This window comes from Hyposmocoma kahamanoa, unplaced genomic scaffold (genome assembly GCF_003589595.1).
Source record: "Hyposmocoma kahamanoa isolate Upper Pololo Valley unplaced genomic scaffold, ASM358959v1 65, whole genome shotgun sequence".
Classification (NCBI taxonomy): Eukaryota; Metazoa; Arthropoda; class Insecta; order Lepidoptera; family Cosmopterigidae; genus Hyposmocoma; species Hyposmocoma kahamanoa.
This window is the reverse complement of record NW_020653853.1, coordinates 17,473,298-17,498,284: the sequence shown is the minus strand read 5'-3', so window position 1 is coordinate 17,498,284 and position 24,987 is coordinate 17,473,298. Positions and strand designations below refer to the sequence as shown.

General features: G+C 36.2%; 1 protein-coding gene across 5 annotated transcripts in view; it reads right to left on the bottom strand.

The window, feature by feature from the left end:
• The window catches only part of LOC113231209 (carboxypeptidase B-like), a 31,751-nt gene extending 7,011 nt beyond the window's left edge, over positions 1 to 24,740 (bottom strand). Inside the window, exons 1-9 of one of the 5 annotated variants that reach the window (XM_026465404.1) lie at positions 24,467 to 24,740; positions 21,125 to 21,276; positions 19,744 to 19,904; positions 15,765 to 15,890; positions 15,356 to 15,452; positions 7,333 to 7,479; positions 2,057 to 2,205; positions 1,488 to 1,676; positions 690 to 808 (exon numbers count right to left, since the gene is read on the bottom strand). In XM_026465404.1, the coding sequence (XP_026321189.1) occupies positions 1,535 to 1,676; positions 2,057 to 2,205; positions 7,333 to 7,479; positions 15,356 to 15,452; positions 15,765 to 15,890; positions 19,744 to 19,904; positions 21,125 to 21,276; positions 24,467 to 24,725 (1,233 nt within the window). In that variant the 5' untranslated portion in view covers positions 24,726 to 24,740 and the 3' untranslated portion in view covers positions 690 to 808; positions 1,488 to 1,534. Of the gene's footprint in view, positions 1 to 182; positions 320 to 631; positions 809 to 1,194; positions 1,358 to 1,487; positions 1,677 to 2,056; positions 2,206 to 7,332; positions 7,480 to 15,355; positions 15,453 to 15,764; positions 15,891 to 19,743; positions 19,905 to 21,124; positions 21,277 to 24,466 lie in introns of those variants that run through there. The other 4 variants (XM_026465405.1, XM_026465406.1, XM_026465407.1 and 1 more) reach the window with 4 other exon arrangements.
• Between the last annotated feature and the right edge of the window lie 247 nt (positions 24,741 to 24,987).

Sequence of the window (24,987 nt, the reverse complement as noted above, 5' to 3'; positions counted from 1 at the left end):
TGTTTCACGCTTAAGGGTAATTGGCGTGATGATATAGAAAATACACTAATTGTTTATTATAGAGTTCTTAGGTTTTGTGTGTGTGTATTACTTTGCAGATGTGGCTTTATTACACAAATGGTGTGAAATGATGATGGCATCACATTCAAAGCTTTGGCAAAGACAACAAAGTTTAAACTTACAATCATTTCTCTTCCTTCGGCTGAAGATCCAATTCCATGTATGGAACACCGATCAGGAAACAGTACCACTAAATCCTCTAGGAGTTTGTTGATAGTTTCCAACCTATGGTATTTCGTCCAATCCATGATGCAGCTACCTATCACCATTTTCATTTTATTTTCTACGACGACGTTCGATAAGTCATACGCTATGGATCACTGTTTTGCAACTAACACTTCTTATTGATTATAATTTACAGAAGCACGAGTTTTTACCTTACATGATTAAGTAAACAAAACATACTTAACTACCGGTAATTATTAGAACAAAACAACACTTAGATAATGACCACTAAGTTAGTCTGTAATCAATTGATGGACTTTTAATTATTCCATAGAATAATTAAAAGGTCCTAAATAGCATAAAAATATGATAATTGGATGATGAGATAATCGTAACTTAAGCTTACTTTTGCAGAAGGCTTTGGCAAGAGATGCTTGTTGGTATTCGATGATGGCATTGACGTCAGCGACGGCTACCGTATACGGAATCTCTCTCTCGTGGAATATTCCGGCAATAGACGGCAAGCGGTTGCCTTCCACGAGAACGTCCATATTGCTTCGTTCCTCTTTCCATATATTAACAGCTGGAAATCACATAGGCTTCTTGTAAAGTACACACATCATATCTCCTCAAAAGACAACCATCTCTTGACCCGTAACCCAGAATCTCAAGAAGTCACTGAACGAAAGAAAATATGAACAAAAATAAATAAACAAACTTATACGTCAACGTACAGAGAGACCGGTGCTTCATAACTCGAGCTATTTGAACAATAAAAAATAATATTCCGCCAAGTATTTTATCTGGTGGAGTCAGTCTTTGATCTTCCTTGAAAATCGGACTCTTATATCTAAGCATGTTGTACATTAATTTGAGTTTCAGGGCAAACAGTAAAGTTTTCATAGTAAAGGTTAATGGCTCTTAGGTCGTTTGAGCTGGGAATCCTTCTGTGGAGCAAGGATTACACACCTCCAACGGAATCCAAGTTTTTGACGAAATACCTTTGTCCTTCCCTAGTGAACTTTAGCTCCCATACTTGGGTGTGGTTAATATTGCTATCTCTTGAAAGCGACGCCACTTTGATTGTGCAGTGAGATAGAAAACAATAAATATAAGATAGATTTTGGGCTTGTTTCACTTGTAATTTTGGATGTTTACTGCCAAGAAAATGACAACTGTCATCATTTCTTTTTCAAATTCTGACGGTGCAGATTTTTTTTTAATTTTTAATATAATGCAACCATCGAGTATATGCAACATACCTGCTCTTTAGTTGCAACATCAGTGTTTGAACTTTATCTTGCGAATATTAAAATTTCATATTGATAAACTTTTCGTTTTCTGCAACGAGTTTTTCCTTTGGGTAGCTATCAACGAACTCCATTAGGGCAAACACACAGTTCAGGATCTCGTTGCCTGTCTCTTCAATCTCTGCGCTTGGTAACTTGAATCTGTAAAAATAATTGTCAATTCACAATCATAAACGCTCTGGCCACATAGAAGTGGCCGCGGAAGCGTTCTGAGCGCAGGAATATTTGTAACGCACAAGTTCATATGAACCCTGTCATAAGCTGCCTGCAAACGCGTGGCAGCCACGGTTTCACTGTGGCAGAGTTAATATGAACTCGTACATTACAAAAATTCAACATTACATTACAAAGGCCGCCTCTGTGTGGCCTGAGCATAATGGACTAACTATGGACAGGCGTGTCGCTTACCAACAGGCGCACGACTTGTTCGTCCCGTTACTTGGTATCGTAAAAAAAGAAAACTTGTAACATATGATCACATCTGGCTTTATCATATCCTTATGATTTGATTCAAAACTCACCTATGTTTCCTGCTTCTCAGCTCGATGAGGTAGCAATAAGGAATGCCGACCACTGCGTGACTCCAGTCGTTACTGGTCCCCGAAGCGCGGTACATCACGTCTTTGGAAATGCCCACCTTGTAGATTCTGCCACTTGTTTGGTAGATTGACTAATGCACAAAAAATTGTTTAAGGAATTTAAGGAGATAAGGTTCCGTATCAATGATGGTTAAGATACGATCTTATATGCCGAATCAAAGTCAAAGTCAAAGTCAAAGATTATTTATTCCATAGATAAAATAAATTTACACTTGAAAAGTCACATTTAAGCTACTGCTCGTTCACTACGCTGACCTCCCTGAGAAGAACGAGCAAGAAACTCTAGGGATTGCTCTTTTCAAATAAACTTAAATGCTATGGAATACACTTTGAATCAAATTTGTGTGGATTCTGGAGCCATGTCGTCTTTCCATACATCTTTATCTAACACGTATCTTCAATTTTGTAATATGATTTTTCGATCAAAATATTTTTAATGTAGTTTTTAAACTTAGGAAATGATAACCTTAATATATGCTCCGGAATCTTATTGTAATAAGTAACATTTACTAGAATTTAACATATATCGATTCGATTAATAATAATAAATAAATATTAGACAACATTACATACGTTGCTCTGATCCCAATGTAAGTAGCTAAAGCACTTGTGTTATGGAAATCGGAAATAACGACGGTACCACGAACACACAGACTCGAGACAATATACAAAAATTAGTTTCTACACTGACCAGGGGGTCTACTCTCGATCTCCGTCCGACATCCGTCCGAAACAATTACTGTCAAACATTGACTTACAATTATATGGACGTCGGGTCCGCGCTAAAAAGTGTCCGAACTTATAGGGCGTTAAAATCGTATACAGAGCGCCATTCACGCTTTAGTCTTCGTTTGTTCGACTGACAGCGAAGTAAGCAAAATTAGACAGTACTGCGATGACATTACAATTTAAATTCAACGTTTTAGCTTTTTCATATTCCTTTGCATGTCACTACGTTTAAATAGGTTGACTTGGGACATTTTTTTCGTGGTTTTTGTATTAGACCCGTCGTCCATTTATTTGTAAGTAAATGCTGTGAAATAAATAATATTCGACAAGATTAAAAGACAAGTATCAAGTATGAAGCTTTATTCGCATCACGCGTCTTTTCATTTGGTCAAGTATTACTTATTTGGCAGTAATTGTTTCGGACGGAGATCGAGAGTAGACTCCCTCGCCCGGGATCGAACCCAGGACCTCGGAGAAGGCGACACCATGAAAACCGGTGTGCAAGCCACTCGACCAAGGAGGCCGTCGATTCGATTATCGATTAAGTCTCAATCGTGTATAAATGTATTATATTTACCCAGACGTTTCGGACGTCTTACAAGTCGCCGGATATGAGTGACGTGTACGGTATGCGGTAGTTAGACGAACTCACACGTTAAGTCCCGATATTAAATTCAAATAATGTGTGATTCTTTTGTTCTATAAGTTTAAGAAAGCTGAACAAATATAATAATTTTTCCATATTCATGATTGGATCTTCCCTTAAAATTGTACTCTACAATGTTGTAATATTTTTATTATTTCTTGAAAGTCCATTCCATTATAGAACCCTAAAATAAATTGTAACTGACAACAACAAAAGGCAGATAAGATAAAGGACGCTCAAAAAGAAACTGAATTATTTTGAGTGAATCATGGAAAAGGTTGATGAGTGCAGGTAAAGAAGGAAAGAGACAGAAAGTATACTCGTGATATCGAGTATATAACCAGAAATAGAGACGAAATATCATTTAGTTTGTATGAAAACTATTCTGCTAAATCACTACGGTGACAACTGCGCTCTGATTGGCCAGCCCGAATTCGAAACAATTGACGGATGTCGTCAATTGTTTCACTTCAAATCGACCAGCTTTGCTATAATGGACGAAAATTGAAAAATTACATATTTAATATTTAAGAACCGATGAAAAAGTTACGTTTGTTTTGCAAATAGATGTTTTGCTGTTTTTCCCACACCACCGAATGGAACAGCCCCCTATAGTTAGAGATATTATCTTTATTACAATAAATACAGAATATTTTTGGAATATATAGAGACGTACACACAGGTCAGTTGTTGGTGCTGTACTATTTCAGCTTTCTAAATTGTGATTTCAGCGCAAACGAGAGTTGATATTTAAAAGCGATATAAGGCCCATTTGCTTGATGTTTTGCCAGGAATAGATGGCCCTTATTTCGTCTCTATTTCTGGTTACGATAACTCGTGATAAAGAACACATCAAATTTATTGAATTTGGAACGGTATTCCATACCTCAACTTTTGTTAAATAATACTTGCTTGGGCTTACTACAGGCCTACCACTTAACAGAGTCGAATTCCTAAGGTAGCTGCGCGGTGCGGAAGGTTTACTAACAGTAATGTCGCGCTAAACATGGAATAATTTCAACAATATTTTTTCTGACTATTTTCAATAGCAGGTTAATTGCTAAAAGTGCCTTCCAATTTAGTCAATTGTTGATATTGGAAACGACAATAAAAAAAACTATTTCCTTGATCATTGAAATGCATAGACAAGCCATTTCGTACTTTTTACAATCAACTTGTTATTGAATATCGTCACGTTATGTAAGTAGTCACTCCTCCCGCACCTCGCAGCTTCCTCATCTTCCAACTCAGATATAAAGTAAGCCAGTAGTTGAGATTTTTTGTGTTTGTACTTATGATTCGTTATTCGAATTGGAAAAGTAATGAGTTTAGTTTGTACAGTCAAGAGCACATCAAGCATGACACTTTGTACTTTGGACCGTTCTAATCGTAAGCGGCATAGAGTTGGAATTAAGTTTTAAGTGCAAAGTTTGACGTGTTCTTGACCCTGTACATCGAAAAAGAAAAGTTAATAGCAGTAGAACAATTTGGTAGCAGTTTGCTCTCTATGAAGTGTTCTATTACAATAATAGTTCACACTCTATTTATATATTACGTGTTTTTTAATGATGTAATGAGATGTACATATTTTTTTATGTATTATGCTTTGATACGTGCAGTCTAGCCTGATAAAGTCTTTTGCAAATTTTGATTTAATGTGTAAATTGTAAATTGTTTATACTTATACGTTACCGTATGTACTTTACTGAAATAAAGAAATTTGAAAGAAGAAAGAAAATAGCGGTAGAGCTCCTTGTTTAAGAGTTCGTGAAAGAAAGTACTGCCGTACCAGTGAAAGAGGTATATTTCTGCTGTCAAGCATTAATGTGAGCATGCTGGACTACAGTCACATGAGACGTGTGCAGCGTTAGTGTTCCTCAGATCTTTTTAGATTAGTAGCAGAAGAGCTATTTGTGAAAGAATTCGTCCAGGGAAGTACGCACACCTTACCTTGCCGATTTCAGTCGCCAACCAGTAATGTTAAACTAGGGACTAGGGCGTGAGCCTATGTATGTGTGTGACTGAACTAAACTCACCATACGGATAAACTTACGCCGGATAATATTATGATTCAGCCAATTTGTAGGCCTACAAAATGGAAATTTCGGATTTACTCTTATGACACTGATGAATATGTATGTACCTTTGCCTAATACATTTAATTTTTCGTCTGATGATGAAAATGTTTTTGATATGATTTGTATGACCACAGAAGCATAATTTTTTTCTGTGGACATAAGGTGATTATTTTTTGTTCCTTTTTGATAAGCGATGTTTAATTATACTTATTATGTGGTTAAATAAAATTCATTTAGAAGTGTATTTGTTGTGTTAATAAAAAATATGTTCTTTGGACAAATTTTTATTCAATTTGTTCTTTTCTGAGACATCAAAAAAATGTGATTTATTCATTGACTTACAATTATATGGACGTCGGGTCCGCGCTAAAAAGTGTCCGCACTTGTAAGGCGCTAAAATCGTATACAGAGCGCGACACTCCGCTTTAGTCTTCATTTGTTCTACGGACAGCGCGATACTGCGATGACATAACAATTTAAATTTCGAATAGGTTGACTTGGGACATTTTTTTCGTGGTTTTTGTATTAGACCCGTCGTCCATTTATTTGTAAGTCAATGGATTTATTGCTCAAATATTGAAAATTGATCTCAATTAATATAATTACACAAATAATAATAATAATTAAGCGCGAACACTGACTTTTTTTAAAATTTTTCCTAATGTTCAGTTTTTGTGTTTTATCCATTGTATGTGTTCCGGTTTTGAAGGGTAAGGGTGCTGCTGGTGAAATTACAGGCACATGGGACTTGTCAACTTATGTCTTAGGGTGTCAGGCGTAGTAGCAGTGCCCCTCAGATCTTTGCGGTTTAAAGCTCTGAGTGGCACTGCAATTGTTATGGCCAGGCGTGAGCTTACCAACAGACGCACGACTTCTTCGACCCGTCACTTGAAGTTGTAAAAAAAATTTTGCGTTTTAAAGTTCTGAGTGACACTGCAGCTGTCAAGTGATGCTTACCACTTGATATCATAATAATTTAGTCTGGGAGATCGACCTCACAAGTTTGTGGAATTACATTTACATACAACAAAAGTGTCTAGGGATCAAACACGTTTTTTCTAATCGATTTTTTATTGAATTGTTTTTAATACCAATGGTTTTTTTTTTGGTGAATTTAATTTTTAATATAAAAGTGACCAAATCAAAATCATTGGTGTTTAAAAAAAAAATAAAAAACTGTGATTGGTGTTTGTTTCAATCATAGTCTTTCTTTCCGTGGCTTTGTAGGAGAAAAAAGTTCGGTATCAGTTTTGAACTTTTGATATTTAATACAGAATCTACTGAAAAACGTGCTGGTAAAACGTATGTTCGCGCCATGTTTTTTTCTCAAGTCGATCATTGACGGCGAGTCGCGACGCGAGCCGAAGGAAGAGTTTTTCCCTTCCTTCACAGGAGGAGTCACTATGAGTGGAGATGTAAGGTGGGCGATTTATCGCGTTATAAAACCTAATTTATAGTAATTGATAATAACGTGCTTGATCCCTGGACTTACCAAATTTAGTTGAAATTGGTTAACGGAAACGTGAAATCCGATAAACAGTATTGTTACCCTAATATACTAACCTCAGAGGTCAAATATTTTGTTCAAACTTTGAATGGGAATGATAAATGATACCCTTTCTAACAAAAAAAGAATTATCTAAAGCGGTTCACAAATGTCAATAATCACGTAACATACAAACAAAATACAGTCGAATTGAGAACCTCCTCCTTTTTTTAAAGTCGGTTAAAAAAGATTAACAAACCTTTGACATGATCGTAGCCCCTTCTAGCAGTCTAATATATCCAGGGCACAAATTATCGGTACATGCGAAGGGAAAAATAATAACTTGACCGTAGCTATGTAAAGTGATGTACACTTTGAACGCAAGCGAATCATTCGATAGCACGTCCTGAAACAAAAAAGTCAAAAGTTTACCATTACACTTAATTTTCGAATGTAATGGTATTAATTCACTTTTCCTTACACGTACACGCCAAGTATGGTGAATAGGAACACGTAACACGTGTTATTTTGCAGATACCTTACTTAGCCTTATTTACATTAACGGTGCGAAATAGTGGTGTAAGTTTTGACTTTTGTAATCATTATTCTTTTTATTGTCCGCAAAAGCAATTTAATTCTTAAAATCATATCAGTAAGCTTTGAAATCATATCTGATTTGTAGGCTTTTAATTTCTTCTTGTTCAATGAACATCCATTTTCCAACTGCCAATCCAACTTCTATACAGAGGCCTTAAAACGTTTTATTATAGGCTGTAGAGAAATATTTATCTCGACTTAGGAAGCGACCCCGGGACCCCTGCATGGCAAACCGACTTGGTAACTATTCGGCTACAGAGGCAGTTATATTTAATTAATTAATTTCGGTGTAGAAAACCAACGTGATGAAACCTGCACACATTTGCAAAGCAATTTTATTGATGTGTGTGTAGTTCTCAATCCGCAATTTTTTTCTCACACTCATAGCCCCGCACTAGGGAAACCCTGTATCGCGGGTGCCACGGGCATACAAATTACACCCAAACTCACGAGATAAATGAATGTGGGCCATACAAATATTTCTCCCGGCTCGGAAATCGAACCAAGGACCTCTACGTGGCAGTCTGGCATGGTAACCGTTCGGTCACGGAGGCAGTTAAATAATAAATATTAGACAACGTCGCATACGTTGCACTGATCCCAAAGTAAGTAACTAAAGTACTTGTGTTATGGAAACAACGACGGTAACACAAACACCCAGATCCGAGAAAATATTCAATAGTTACTTTTTCTACACTGATCCGGCCGGGGGTCGAACCCGGGACACTGGCGGGCGACACCATGAAAACCTGTGTTCAAGTCATTCGACCAAGAAGGCTGAAAAGATTTAAATATTCTACGAACGAAATTAGTCAATATCTTTTTTAGACTTATATAGAGTTTTAAAAGTTCTCAAATGCGTCATTAGTTAGTTATTTACGGCATGGCCACGAAGGCAGTTACTGGGCCCGCGTGGGAACTACAGCCCAAACCTTCCCATTGTGAGAGGAGACCTGTGCCTAACAGTGGGACTTTATAGAAGCTCAGTATTACATTGTTATTATTATTAATAATATAATATCCCATTATATTGTACTCGAAAGGAGCATCCACACACGATGTACCATTCTCTTCCAGAACGTCTGGCGCACTCTGGCCTGGGCAACAACCAGCGTAGAAGATTGGTTGGAAATCCTTTCACCACGATGCCATGCATTATATTGTATGCCATGGATACCATAAGAAGATTATTCATATAATTGATTATTTTGTATACAGTTCTGTCCATTATTGTTAAAAGTCCTGTCCAATATTATATATAACTACAGAAAAATAAATATCACGGAAGAAAAAACCAATGGAATTGCCTTAAGCCTCGATTACTATCAGAACTGACGTCGCCAAAACTCCTTAATTTGAAACAATAGAAAGTCTTGTAAATTAACTCCAATTCGTCGTCGTTTGGTAATCAATAACATTGATTGGTCGTAGTTTCAAATTTAAAAAGAAATAACGAAGTTTTGATATTATTATTGAAATTTCAAGCAATGAGCTGCTGTCTAACGGTTCTGAACGATGACGAATTGGAGTTATTGATTTAATTCTCCAAAAAAGAAGTGACTATATTGCAGAGTTATAAGCTTTATTTACGTTTCTTGTAACAAACAAATTATTTCGATAAACGCGAAATTGAAGATGTATTAAAATAAGAATTTCCGATGATGAAATACCACCACGGGTTATATTTTTGGCGCGGCTGGATTTTTACACTCCAAAACAGCACAATAAGGCATTTTCCTAGGATTTTACAGAATTTGCACGAAAGACACAATCATACCATATAAAGCGAAAATTGCGGATTGAGCTCAGGTAGGTCTTTCGAGACCTATAGTTGGCACGCGCCAGAAGCTAACTAACCAACTTCTACTTCTACTGTATTTATCGTTCTGTGCCAATTATCTCCCGCAAAACCTCGAATATCGTAGAAAAATGTCTGACTTTTCTACTTTGGATAAAAAATCTTAGAAGATGGAAAAAAATAAAGGAAAGGTGCTGCCCTAACTGCAGAATGAACGTGCATATCTAAACAAAAATTGAACGCTACAAACGGCAGATTTCTTTAGTGTTGTACCATAATCTATCGATAAGTCATTATCGTCATGCAAAAGGTTTGAATGTTGAAACTGTTTTTTTTGTTTAAACTAAGTTAGTGACCTAATTTACTATAATCAAAGTGTGATTAAAACGTTTAATTAAAGTAGATCAATTCCATAGGGAATATCTTTTCCTATTTCTGAGAATAATCGATCCTGATTACTCGCTGAAATAAATGTAACAAGATGACATTTTGTTAATTTATATGTACTTTCTTTATATTGTGTTTATTGTGGCATTTTTTTTGAATTGCGTTAAAAACCAGTATGCATTTCATATGCGGATGAGCTCTATGCGCTCGCCTTCACTCGGTCAGCTAGGAGAGTGACACCGAACGATGGCAAGGCAAGACTAATATACGTTGGTATTGGCATTCACCCGGCTACGTTGGATAAACATGTCATTGTACTGCTGGCTTTAAAAAATAATAATTTTAGAGTTATCAGTGGGAAAAAATCGGAAACGAGTGGATAATTTTGTTTTCAGGAACTGAGAATGCCTAGTAAATGAGTCTTGTTTAATCTAAATTAAATATAAAATTATATACCAATAAACCTAATGATGGAATTGCATTACCATGTAATCTAGTTACATTAAAAGTTATGTTAAAATTTGACTCTTCAAAATGAAGCAAATAAATGAAGATGGTCTTTGATTCAATGTTTATATTCGGCACTATTATACGGGGGTATAATTTCCAACCATTCTTTTTTCTTTTTTGATTTGTAGGTAAACTTGAAAAGGTAAAAATAATAATAGTAAAATAATAAAAACCTCGCAGTGAATTATTTAATAACAGAATATCGATAATATGTACGCTTCCAAGAACAACACTATCTCGAAATAATCGTTAACAACAATCATCAAAATATACAAAGAAACAGGCAATCTGAAGAAACCAAAGCAAAGTAAGATTTGTGAATAAATTACTTAAATATGTCTAATCACATGAGATATTTGGGCTTTTGTGTGACTTATGGACAGAAAATTAACACGTGCCTGTACAATGTTACATTCGGCCGATTTTCGCTTTTTCAAATGCCACATCCCGTAATGCTGCAGCGACGAATTTTATTAATATTTAATTCTCACTGTCAATATTTTTGTCCATTTTATTACAATAAACGCGAATAATTCAATAAAACACTTGGAAAAACATTTTTGTCCATTTTATTACAATAAATGCGAATAATTCAATAAAACACTTGGAAAAACATTTGTTTTGACATTTGATGTACTTCCCTTTGACTGTACCTCATGTACTGCGAAATGGACACGGTTGGCATTTAAGATGACGTTACGTACTTTCGATTCCCGTGTTTGACACAGACCAATGTAATGCTATCTCTTTTGGCTTAAGAAGAAGTTAAACAAAGACAATAACATGTTTATGTTTTCAATGTCGAAATGCATCATAAACATATAACGTCTGATTTATTTATGTCAACATAACATGTTTGGTTTCCATAGTTTAAGTTTAAAATGATAGTCGCACTTGTGATATTGTGGTATCTATGGTGGTGTTTCATATTATCGTCAAGTCACATTTAATTTTTAATAAATTTTAAATTTTCTGTTTATCGTTCATAATTTTTTTGTTACAACAAAGGAAGGTTAACCTTGTACCGTCGCAACGTGGTCGCTTCTCTTTTGGAGAACTAAGTAAACATCTCGAATTCGTCGTCGTTCAGTTACCGCTACATAGCAGCACATTGATTGAAATTTCAATATGAAATCAAAACGTTGTAACTTGCAATGACAGGCCAAAATTTAAATTATATTAACAGTCCAGAATTTGTTCTTTTCCAATCATTATCAAGATTTCATAGTGTTTTCAAATATTAATGTGTGGGGTTTGGCGTTCTCATAGTTGAGGCTTAAGGCATTTCAATTATTTTTTTCTTCCGTTCACCCCCAGGATTACCACGGCACAATCAACAACCAATTAAAAAAAAAACAACAGGATAAAAAAGTATACACAGCCTGAATTTCCTGGTATTATTTGCATCGAAACAGGTAATGTATAATTAAAACGAATAAATAGTGAATTAATTAATGTAACGCAATGGTATAAAACGGGCGCTGTGAAACTGATTTACGACTAAACCCTGTTTGCAGTTTAATCTGCCGTTCCATCGGCGATGACACGATTTCGGTATCAACGCTCTTTACTACTCATCCATTTGCCGAGACCTTTTCATGCAGTAGAGTGTAAATATGCATTACGCTGTGTAATCTGTCATGAAACCGTTAAAACAATAATTCTGATTAAAAGCGCGAGAACTCAAACAATTTTTATTTCGTAGGCAGGCAAAATATACTTTAAATCGTTACATTGATTAATCTCTACCAGAGATGAGCAGGCATCCGGGTTTGAACCTGTCCTTATATATATAAAAGAACCCGGTGCTTTGTTAACGCCGGATTTTAAACGGGTTAAAATCCATTAACGCCCGAAATCGAGGGCAAAAATTATTTAGTTGTTCAAATTTAACGATAATAATACTTATTTTGTTTATTGCTTTCTGTTTTGATCTAAAAGATTCGCTTTGCCTTTCTATTGAATCGATTGGATTGAAATAAATCGATACAAAAAATCGTGTATTATTAAAAACTAATCGTAGTAGCAATAATTCAAAGGAATGCAAGGTAGGTATTGTGTGGAGTTGCCTTTTTTGGTCCAAAAAAGATGTTGTACTCCGAAATTTGTAATAAACGTACGGAATTGCGTGTTCGTCGTTTCCGCCCACGATTTTGGGCTGAAATGGGTTAAAACCCGACACTTTGGTTTAAAAACCAGTTAAAGCCCGAGCCGGTTGATTGAGTTTTAAACTACTACCTATCTCCGATCTCTACTATTCATTTGTAAGGCAGATTCTCCTGAGCAGAATGAGTATGAAACATTAGAGGCTTCTCGTTGTAAATAAACATTTGTACATATTTATTATTTACAATATTTATTTCAAATATAGATCAGAGTTTAACGGGTCACTACCGTGGATTTTTTTGTCTTCCAAATGCGCGGAAGCTGTATAATAACTATTACGCCCAGGCCACAGAGTCGCCGTGCGTTTCAGGGTCGTATTCCAGAACTCTACTCAATACTCAAGTCAGGATTTGAGCAGACTTGAGTATGATTTGAAGCACTGGAAATACGACCCTAATAGCAAGGACTTGAGTATGATTTTCAGTGCTCACTGCAATACTCAAGTCATGACGTGAGTATTGAGTAGAGTTCTGGAATACGACCCTCAGTGTGGCAGGGTTCATATGAACTCGTACATTACAAAAATTCCCGCGCATTAGTAGTAGTAGTAGAGCATTAGTGTTTCACCATAACTACCTCCGTGGCCGGTCTCGGGTTCGATTCCCGGGCTGGGACAAAAATTTGTATAGCCTACATTTTTGCCTGCCGCATTCCATCGCGTACTAAAAGGTTTGGTGGCTCCTTTTTCTGCCGCACGGTTGACAAATGGAACTCCCTTCGGGCACATGTCTTCCCTCCCTCTTATGATATGGGGTCCTTCAAACGAGGCGTGAAGAGGCATATTGTAGGCAGGCAGGGTGGAGGTGGCTAGTGCAGCGAGGGTCCCATCGCTGCACTAGGTTCCTTCGCGTTTGGATACCACTTTCCACTTAACATCAGGTGGAGTGGAGTCATTTGCCTGTCATGTATAAAAAAAAAAAAAAAAATATTTTGTCTCGTGAGTTTGCGTGTAATTTGTGGTTGTCTGTATATGTGTCTATGGCACCCGTGACACAGGGTTTCTCTAGTGTGGGACTATGAGTGTGTGCGTTATTTATTTAATAGCAAATTTTGGATATCAACCGGAATCTTATTATAAAAGATTCCGGTTCTTATTATAGAAGAATACGCACGAAGCCTTGCGCTTCCACATTTATATGGCGAACGGCTATGGAGTGGAATTCCCTGTCTGCAGACTTGTTCCCTGAACGTAATAAAACTGGATCTTTTGAAGGCGAGAGTGAATAGGCATTATTTAGGCATGCATGCTCCATCGTCGACTTCATCGTCACTTTCCATAAGGCGAGTTGGAAGTCAAATGCGCACTTTTTTAAACAAAAAAAAATATCGAATTGCCTTTACAGCAGGGTTTTGCAGGACAAAGATTCTATTAATATCGATCGCATAACCCAAAGCAAAATGCCGTATGTCATTAAACTGTGAAAGTCGACTTATATTTCGCACCCGGGGCTATATGTGCAAAATAACAACAAGGAAAGAGGTTTAAAGATTCTGCGAACGAAATTAATCTATAAATTTTATCCTTGAAGGGTAACAGTGGAAGTGTTGATTCAATAACTTTGAAAAAATATATAGTAATATTTAGGCTATACAGTGATTAGCATACGGTGTGACAACACGATTCGTAAAAATTTTCACGATAGAAAAAGAACACAAATTTATCGAGTTCTTAGGTTTTCGCGATTGTTACACATAGGAAATGAAACTATTTTTCCGGATTTGCAATCTGCGAGCATATCATGGATAAACCTACACATTCAATGAAGTTTGACAAACCCCAGGTTCTTGCAAAAGAAGTCCGTTATCTACCCATGATGCTGCGAGAGGCCATTGAAATTAAAAAACATCCTAATTTCAACAGGGAAGATGGTTTCTCCGTACCACCAGTTTGGGATCCAGTATTTCCTCTAATGAAAAATCCCAAACAGACACAAGACTGCAGTACTAATTATTAATATGTTTTAGTTTATTCTAATTTATATTAATGATTAATAATTAATTGAACTTAATAAAAATTCATTCAATAAAATAATTTGTAAAACTTAATGTAGCGTAAATTGGAATGTTTTCTTTGTAAAATTAAAAATAAGGTATTTAATTAATAACTATTGTAACTATAGTGAAAAAATAAGGTGGTTTGCATCCATATTAGACATAACTGGTTGAAGACTGTACCACCTATGTCAACCGTGACCATGGGACCTGTAAAGGGCCCGAAACGTCGGTTTGTTTGAAAAAACAAATATACGCGCATTGACTTAACGCGATTTAAATCCGGAAAAATAGTTTCATTTCCTAAACACAAATTTTCTTTGAAATTTTACAAGAAAACCGCAGTATTCAATAGGCACTTTATATATGATTTTATTTTTATGTCATCTGAACTAAATAGAGTACGTATAGTATACGATATGTATTTTTCAAATAGCGTTGATTTTGTTTGTGAAAAAAAAATTCTGAAATAAAGCCAGTATCCCAGCCGACCCAAGCAAAAGGAACCGTAAGGTAGTATCAACCGATAAAATTTCACATACAAATAATTTATTTCATGTAATTCGTATTATTTTTATGACTTTCATGTGATAAAAGCACACTTGACATGTGGTTTTATCATATCATGCACGTGAGCATTACTACGTTCCGATTTTGAAGGGTAAAGGTGCTAGTGAAATTACAGCCACGTCTTTACGTCTCATGGCGACGGGCGCGGTGGCAGTGCCTCTCAGATCTGTTATGGACAGGCGTGTCGCTTACCCCCAGCCGCACGACTTGTTCGTCCGGTCAATTGACCTTATAAAAAAACATTAGAAGTAAAGCAACTCACCCTAATCGCGCTAGATTCTGGTTCCGAGAATGGTTGTCTACCTCGAAAGAAGTTGTGCGACGGTACAGCCGAGGAGCCGTTGCCACCCCAAGCGAAACTGAACAAACATCCTTAATTACTTTCACAATCAACGTGCATCAAATCTAAAAGCTATATTATTATTGTTGTTACAGCAAAATGATCATCCAAGAAAAAACATCAACGACATAATTATTAGTATTGCGAAATTAGGTTTCAGGTAAAATGAGAGTTAACACTAGCACTACTTCATTTGAATTGTATAATAAAAAATTGTACATATTAAGTGTATGAATTGTTGGTTGTCTTAAATAAAGAAATGACGATGGAGGAGGTTATATTGTCACAACTTTAGGCCTTATTATAATACTATTACAGTGTATCAACGTACCTAAAATTCCTATTAAGGTCGACACCTACACATCTTCCGTTAATGCAAGCTTTGTTCTTGCGCCACATTCTATCCACAGTGTGAGAATATTCATAGCCGTCCGGATTGGCAACTGGTAAAAAGTACCTGGTAAAGTTCAAGTAAAAGGAAATTTATGAATGCACATTATAGGGTTACATTATACATATATATACGGTTAGTTCAACAGCTGAAAGTCTCTTTGAAGGACAAGGTACGGAACGAGGTAGACCGACAGAGAACTAAGATTGTCGACATAGCTGGTACAATAAGCAGCTGAAGTGATAGTGGGCTGGCCATATCTGTCGAAGAACCGATAGCCGATGGGGGTAGCGAGTTGTTGAGCAGAGACCACGGCTCAGCAAAAGTAGTGTAGGACACCCTAAGGTCAGATGGAATGACGATTTGCGAAGGGCTGCTGGCAGCAGATGGGTGCAACGAGCCGCGGACCGGGCGAAATGGCGCGCATTGGGAAAGGCCGTTGTTGATGATGATTATTATAGGGTTAGTTGACATAGCTCCGCACTAGGGAAACCCTGTGTTGCGGGTGCCATGGAAACACACATAGACAATCACAAATTAAGCCCAAACTCACAAGAGAAATAAATGTAGGCCATAGAAATTTTTCTCCCGGCCCGGGTATATCGAACCTGGGATCTCTGCGTGGCAGTTCGGCATGGTAAAGTTGTAAAGTACTAGCGTGGCAGTCCGGCCGGCATGATAAAGTTGTAAAATACTAACAACCTCACAGGACAACAAATTGCATTATAAACAACAACTATTGTTCTATGACTTTTAACAATTCTTCAGCATTTATACTAAAAGTCTTATTCCATAGCATTTGTGATTATTTTAAAAGAGCAATTCATAGAGTTTCTTGCTCGTTCTTCTCAGGGAAGTCAGCACAGTGAACGAGCAGTAGCTTAAAAATGACGTTTTCAAGTGTATAAATTTTACTTTCACTCAGATTTTACTTTCATATAAAAATAAATGTTTATATATGCCTACACGCCTCTCGGACCGTAGGGTTGTCACTGTTGTGTATGTGAATATCACTCCATGACCCCGCTTCAGAACTCTCCGATATTTTAACCGAATTGTTCGCTTGGATATCATCCCCGGAAAGCGTCGAAGCCCGCTTTCCGGGCTATTCAGAACAATCCGAGTTAAACGTTACGATATCGTTCTCCAACAGCGTTTATGGAGCTAGTCGGTGAAATAGATTACAAGAAAAATGAAATCCTTTTATATACATTTTTAAGGCTTTAAAGGCCTAAAATATAGGAATGCATTAGTCTCGCATTAAAATAAATTAATAAAATTGAACAAAATCCGGATTTTACTTAAAGTAATAAAAGATTTTCATATTAAATTCTTGCTTTGTAAACAATAGGACGTTCGTAACTTGCATTCGATAACTGTGTTGAATAACGTTTGTAGCTTTTGCCGGTCGAGAAGTATGAGTAATCGTACGGGTGTGACGTCATTTCATTTTCGTTTCGGTTCGGTTTCGAATACGACCGTTTGACGTTCGATTCGGTTATTATGAATAAAAATGAAAAGAAATTGTACGATATGTAATCGAATCGGTCGACAACAGAGTTATCGTAGGGTTCTGAATTGACCTGCTGGAGCGTACACGTCACATGATACGGAGCAGTCAGTGTTGGAAGCCTGACAGCACGTGGTGGTGCGTAGGCGAGCCAAATACCAAAACGCTATTACTTGTAGAAGCGGATACTACAGTCACGTTATTATTTTAATTGTGTCGGCAGACTGAAAATATAATTTTGAAAAAATAGAGGTGTTCATCACAGCATTCCACTGCAATATTGAAAAAGCCTTTATCAAATGCGATATACATATTTTTTATTAATATCTACACTATCTATATTATATTTATAAATAAAAAAATATAAATTTGACACAGAAAAACATTTAATAGTAGTTAATGTAACTGTTACATAACGAAAGGCATTACAATACGAGTGAGGGTTTATGAAACATCTCACGAGTGTTTTAATGCTTAATTATGTACAGTTACATACACTGCTTTATCTACACACATATACTCCCGGACACATAATTCGAGCCACTATATCATGGTATCAACGAAGAAAGGTTTGCCCCGGTTTTGAAAGTCCGAATTTTCTAAAAGGACTTATGGAAAAGACTTTTAATATTCTAGTTTCAAAATTGCGTAGGAACTATCCTACGCAATTTTGAAACTAGAATCTAAAGAACACTGATCGATTGATCAACTATCTTGATCAATCGAACAGTGTTTAAACTTAAGGCATTTAATACTGATGCAAGGTGGCTCGAATTATGTGTCCGGGAGTGTATTATAAGGTCTCTGGGATGTGTTCAAGAACCGCATGTTACGACTGGTGAAATAGCGGCAAATAAAAACTTTTCTCACACGTGTCACACAACCGTAGTTTTTATTTCTAGACAAACTAGAATCGGCCCCAACTATCATAACGTTCGATATCAAGTAACGTGTGAAATTGTCAAAATCGTTTGCTATTGACATTTCATTTCGAATAAAACTCATCTCGACTGATATTAGAATTGAGGTCCAATTTTTTGTTTTTGAGAGATGTTCGAAATTTGAATGTAATAATAACATCGAATTCGATTTTATTATGAAGCAATAATAACATTTTCACAGATAAGAAATTTGTTGTAACTAAAACAGTTTACCTTTATGCTGGTCGTAATTTTCGGGTTTTGAAAACATTATAGAGAGTTTATGATATGTGTGTAGATAAAATATTTTTCGTCACACTTGCTCGTAAAGAGTATGATTGCACAGTATCTAAATTGACTATAATGCCGCAAATAAGACCCTCGGGCCTTTTTCCTTCCCATTATAGCCATGGTCGGTAAGTAGCTTTTTTAATTTGCAGCACGACATACTTCCTAAAAAAGGTTAGGTTCAAGTTTAAGCAAGTAGGTTACTTAAGTTCAAAATTAAATCATTCACTTAAAATGTAATCTAAATAGAAATTTAATTGCAATTCAGCATAAAAATTGAGCACATTTTTTTTACAATCCATTAGGGCTGTATGCGTCTTTGCTTTTTACAATATTTCAGTTCGAGTTGTATTATCTACGGAAGAATAACCAGCTGGTCATCAGGTGGTAAAAAAAAACAAAAACCCGTGCAAAATCCACAATTGTTGCGTTGTGAACCATATTTATTCATACAACAAATAAACTTTGTTTTTATTTCCTCGCAAATGTGATGAAAAACAATGTGTGTATCATCTTAGAATAATAACGCATAGAATGATAGTTTCATATCAAACGAACTGTCACAAGTGAGGCAAAAATCAAATTCATGTAGGCTAGTTTTAGTAGTAGGTTAATTTTCGTTTTTAGTGAATATTTATATAAAAATACAAGTTGAAACGCGTTACTTCCTTGTGGAATGTGCTGTTAGTATCTATTTTATGTTTGTCTGACGTATTTTTACACTCATTTACCGCACATTTCGTCATTTTAAGCTAAAATTCTTGATCTGTTCGCGGTGCAAGTTGACCTTGAGCATTGAAGGCCCGCCCGCTCGTGTAGGCCCATTGGAAGCGCTTCAATTTGCCTCACTTAGCGTGTGCGGACTAGGTTTCTATGCGTTATTATTCTAAGTGTATCATATCATGTATCGTTAGTAATTTCTTATTTTCCACCCTCAATACACAATGTACTATAAAAAACCGAACGGTCGTTTCAATTCTACCATGAATGACGCATGCAACCTGCGCTGTGCAACTCTAGCGCACGTCGCGATTGTATGAATGTGTGCTTTTGTATGGAGTGCACTACACGTGTTATTTATTATACCCGCTATGCTGTAACCATGGGCTCGCTTTTGGTTTGCACGTGTTCTCCATGATGAATTACTTCCAGAAGGAAGAAACTATCTAGGAACTATCTCAAGTAATTTATGATACCTTACCAATCCTTATTAGTAACATATTTCGGTAGTGTTTTGAAGTTAGTTGCAATGTAGTTGGCAATGTACGTGTTCACGGCAGGTCCTATCCACTCTCGTGCATGTACCCCTGCGTCTATCCAAACGCTACAATTGTCAGAATCGCTATTCGAAATTTTTATTATCTGTGGAGTGAATGTGTGGTTAAGGATTTTTTTATTTTTTTTATTTTAGAGTTTAAAAAAAGGGTACAATTTTCCCCCTACAAAACTGTTAAATACAGTTTTACTGCAGAATCGAAACGAGTCTCAATAATCGAACAAAAGGTTACAAACGGACATTTAATGTGGTTAAAAATTCTTATGTTTAATAATTACTAATTATGTAACACAAATTCGTAAAACAATAATCGTTCAATTTACAGGTTTTGGTCATAAAAAATTCCCAAGAACACTAACTGAACTAACTGAAAATCGAATCTAGGAGCTCCTACCACATGATTGATTACAAAGTTGTACTTGATTTTGATTGTTACAGCAGAAAGACAAAGCTCTATTTACATTGGCGCAGAATACAGTCATATACATGAGATATCTGTCCCCCTAACATGCCCAAACCGAGCGACGTTTTGGTCTGAGAGCCATCTTACGTATTGAATAAAGAAAAAATTTAAGCAATTTCAACTTTATTGTGTTGCAATACAGTGGAGTGTTGCTTGTAGATGATGAATATCTCTTTAAAACCAATACCAAACTTCGTCATTTACTTTCAATTAAATTGGCCAAGAGGCTTGTTTTATCGACTGCCAGTTACAATATCCGCGGTTCGATTCCACGAGCATAATATAATCTTCATAGCATTATAATCTTTTTGACAATTGTGTAAGGTAGAAATTAGATACGATACGGTAGCTGCGGGAATTCCCGAGACTGCGTGAGAATTCTCCGGAAGATACGTGACCTGTTTTTTTGACTCATACCCGCTTTGTACGTTACAAAATTGAGATAAAGTTCATTATGCTGTGATTACAAACAAATGCTTCCATTTTAATAACGCCGCACAAACCGCACCATCTCTGAGGTCCCGGGTGTGATTTCCGGCCGAACTTTTCAATATTGTCTCAAGTCTGGGTGTTGGTGGTACCGTAGTTGTTTTTGATTTCCATAACACAAGTGCTTTTTTTTGCAGACACTCATAGCCCCGCACTAGGGAATCCCTGTATCGCGGATGTATATAATGTAGGCGATAGAAATATTTCTGCCGGCCCGCTTATTGAATTTGGGACCTCTGTGTGGCAGTGGTAACCGTTCGGCCACAGAGGCAGTTTTAGTTACTATGGGATCAGAGAAACGTATGTGATGTCTTGTCGTTGCCTAATCAACTTTAAAATTACGTCACTCATTACCTTCAAATCTCTTCCTTCATTAGAACAGCCGACAACACCGACAGAGCACAAAGAAGGGTATGTAGATTCCAAATCGTCCAGAAAATGATGGATGACATTCAGTCTGTGATAGTTGTTCCAATCCATGGTCGTAACGACAGGGGAAAGATTTTCTACGAAATTTAGACAAGGTAGAAAGATATTATATGAGTGATATAAGAACGTAAACAACGTCATCATTGTCAATTTAGGTATACGGGTCTCCAATCAGGCGGCGGTTTAGGCCATAGACCGCCGCGCTGGCCCAATACAGTTTGGGGACTTCACACTTTTTCCGAGAGTTGTGAACCTTTTTCGACGTGCAGGTTTCATAATGATGTTCTCCTTCGCCGAAAAGCTCATGGTAAATTTCAAATTTAACTTCGCACTTTAATTCCGAGTAACTCAGATGTGCGAACCCGGATTCGAACCCACGGCCTCTGCTATTATTAGGCTACCACCATTGACTTACAATTATATGGACGTCGGGTCCGCGCTAAAGTTACAGAGCGTCATTCACGCTTTAGTCTTCGTTTGTTCGACTGACAGCGAAGCAAGTGAAATTAGACAGTACTGCGATGACATTACAATTTAAATTAAACGTTTTAGCTTTTTCATATTCCTTTTCACGTTTAAATAGGTTGTTGACTTGGGACATTTTTTTCGTGGTTTTTGTATTAGACCCGTCGTCCATTTATTTGAAAGTCAATGGCTACCACGGCTTTTTTCATCATCATGGTACATTTTATTTCCATAATGGCGTCATAGTAATAAAGTACTTTGTGTAATTTTTAAGGATGTAGGGCGAGTAGTAGGTTGTCAAATGGCTTTAGTTGATTCTGCATAGTAGTGAAACCGTTAAATCGATCACTTTGGAGAAAATATATAGTAAAATTGAGGATATATACCATTGACTTACAATTATATGGACGTCGGGTCCGCGCTAAAATCGTATACAGAGCGCGACACTCCGCTTTAGTCTTCATTTGTTCTACCGACAGCGTGATACTGCGATGACATTACAATTTAAATTTCGAATAGGTTGACTTGGGACATTTTTTCGTGGTTTTTGTATTAGACCCGTCGTCCATTTATTTGTAAGTCAATGATATATACTGATTAATATACGGTGTGAAAACAAGATTCCGAAAAATTTTCACGATAAAAAAAAAACAAACTTAAGTCCAAATTTTACAAGAAAACCGCTTAATTCAATAGGTACTTTACATATACAAGTTTTTTTATGTCACTGAACTAAATAGAATATGCATAGTATACGATATACATTTTTCAAATGACCTTAATTTCGTTCGTAAAAAATAAATTCTGAAATAAAGCCAGTGCCGCTCGACTCGTGCAAAATGAACTGTATTAGTACGGGAAAAAATTAAATTCGAGCTGAGGTAGTGTCGACTAAATTAAATTACTTGAGCTGTTCATACTTAAGCATATAAACAAAGAAATAACAAAGTTTCGCATAAAATTCTAGGAACATATTACCGGCTATTGCAATGACGTATGCTTAATATACGAAAGTTACAAAAACCCGATGCATTAATAATTGAAACTAATTTAAAATGCAGAAAAAAATATTTAAATAAGTGAAATCTTTTTTTTTAATAATACCAAGTGACGGGACGAATAAGACATGCGCCTGGTGGTAAGCGACACGCCTACCCATAACAGTTGCAGTACCATTCAGAGCTTTAAATCGCAAAGACCTTATGGGCACTGCCACTGCGACTGTCACCCTGAGACATAAGTTGACAAGTCCCATGTGCCTGTAATGTCATCAGCACCCTTACCCTGCTAAACCGGAACGCAGTAATGTTAACATTACTGCTTGGTGGCAAGAGACATAGGTAAGGTGGCAGTACGTCCCCGTCACTGGACGAATTCTTTCAAAAGGAGCTCTACTTCTACTCAAAGTAAAATAAATAGTTTATAATAAAATGTAAAACTGAGCAAATTAATTACTCTGTTTGAAATAGACATAATTTATTCGTGACATATAGAAAGAACGTCTAGCATGTTAACTTTCAAACTGGGTTTGTGGAATCATAAAAATAATACTTTTTCACACGAGGCCGAAAATATTAATCGTACTCTGGTCAATGATACATCAAAAGGGCTTTTATAAGTCATAGAAATAATACGAAGTACATGACAACTTATGTACAGATGTGTGAAATTTTATAACTTTCTTATGATTGAATAAGCTTAAATAAACTATCGACTCAACATCTTTAAACCTCTTTCCGGAAAAGTTGTCATTTTGTCTTGTTGTCACTTGAAAGAAAAAGTACTTTTCATCACACTTGGTCCTAAATAGTATGGTCGCATGGTAACTAACTTGACTATGATGCCCCAAATAAAACCCTTGGGCCTTTTTTCTTTCCATTGTAGCTATGGTCGTTACGGAGTTGTTTTAATTTGTAGCACAATATACATCCTTACATAGGTCAGGTTGAAGTTCAAGCAAGGAGGTTTACTCAAGTCATTCGCTTAAATTGTTATATAAATAGAAATTTAATTGCAATTCAATCACATACTATTTAGCATATTATTAAGCATTTCTTATAACTGATTTTAATTATTTTCGGTAAAAAAATTTTGCATTTTTTTTACAATCCATCATGGCTGTATGTGTATTTATTTGCCTTTTACTATATTTTAGTTCAAGTTGTACAGTATGGAATAATCATTGACTTACAAATAAATGGACGACGGGTCTAATACAAAAACCACGAAAAAAATGTCCCAAGTCAACCTATTTAAATGTAGTGACATGTAAAGGAATATGAAAAAGCTAAAACGTTGAATTTAAATTGTAATGTCATCGCAGTAATTTTGCTTGCTTCGGTGTCAGTCGAACAAACGAAGACTAAAGCGCGAATGACGCTCTGTATAGGATTTTAACGCCCTATAAGTTCGGACACTTTTTAGCGCGAACCCGACGTCCATATAATTGTAAGTCAATGGGAAGAATTTAAAAAAATACAAATAACCGCCATTTGCAAAATTCATAATTGTTGTGTGTGATCCATATTTATATTGTATTTAGGTATTTCCTCGCAAATGTGATGAAAAACATTGTACATATCACGAACGAGAAAAATTATAAAACTCGAGATATTAAAACCCTCAGTCTTTGCATTCGGGCTTCTAATAGAACCTCGTTAGTAGTTTGTTATTTAACGTCCTTAATACACAATGTACTTTTACGCATCACTATTCAAAATGTTTTGTGTATAGACAACACCCAAGCGTAATATTGCAACTGTGTTGTATCTTAGCCATATTATTGTTTGTTAATGTACAAACCTTTATGGTGTGTAGACAGGCTTATTTCCTTATTTAATAGTGGTCTGGGTGACCGTTTCTGATTATCTTTTTCATTTTCTCTTTGCGATATATCAATTATATTACTTAATCTGTACTTGTATAAGTTGACAGGTTTGATATAGCCTTCTTCTGTGAAACTGTTACGTTGCATGTTGGGTTCGGATGAAGGGTTATAGCCAGAGACAATGTTCATGAAGTGATCTCCAGAGATAATATTATTTTGAGTGCCGGTATCCATTTTAAAGCACGCTTTATTTTTGTTTAAATATTAATGCGTTTTATTCAGTCTAATGGATCATTAACGAAATGGTTTGATGATACTCGACTCTGATGCTATTACGCGCACTCTGCCCGTTAAAATGCTAATGTATTATTAACTCATTTTGCATTAAACGTAGTTTTATCAGAGGTCTCTAAACCATTTTGTGGTAGATATACTTTCTATTTACGATTGTCATAAATCATCAGTCACCAATATAACTGAGATTCTGTTTTGGTTA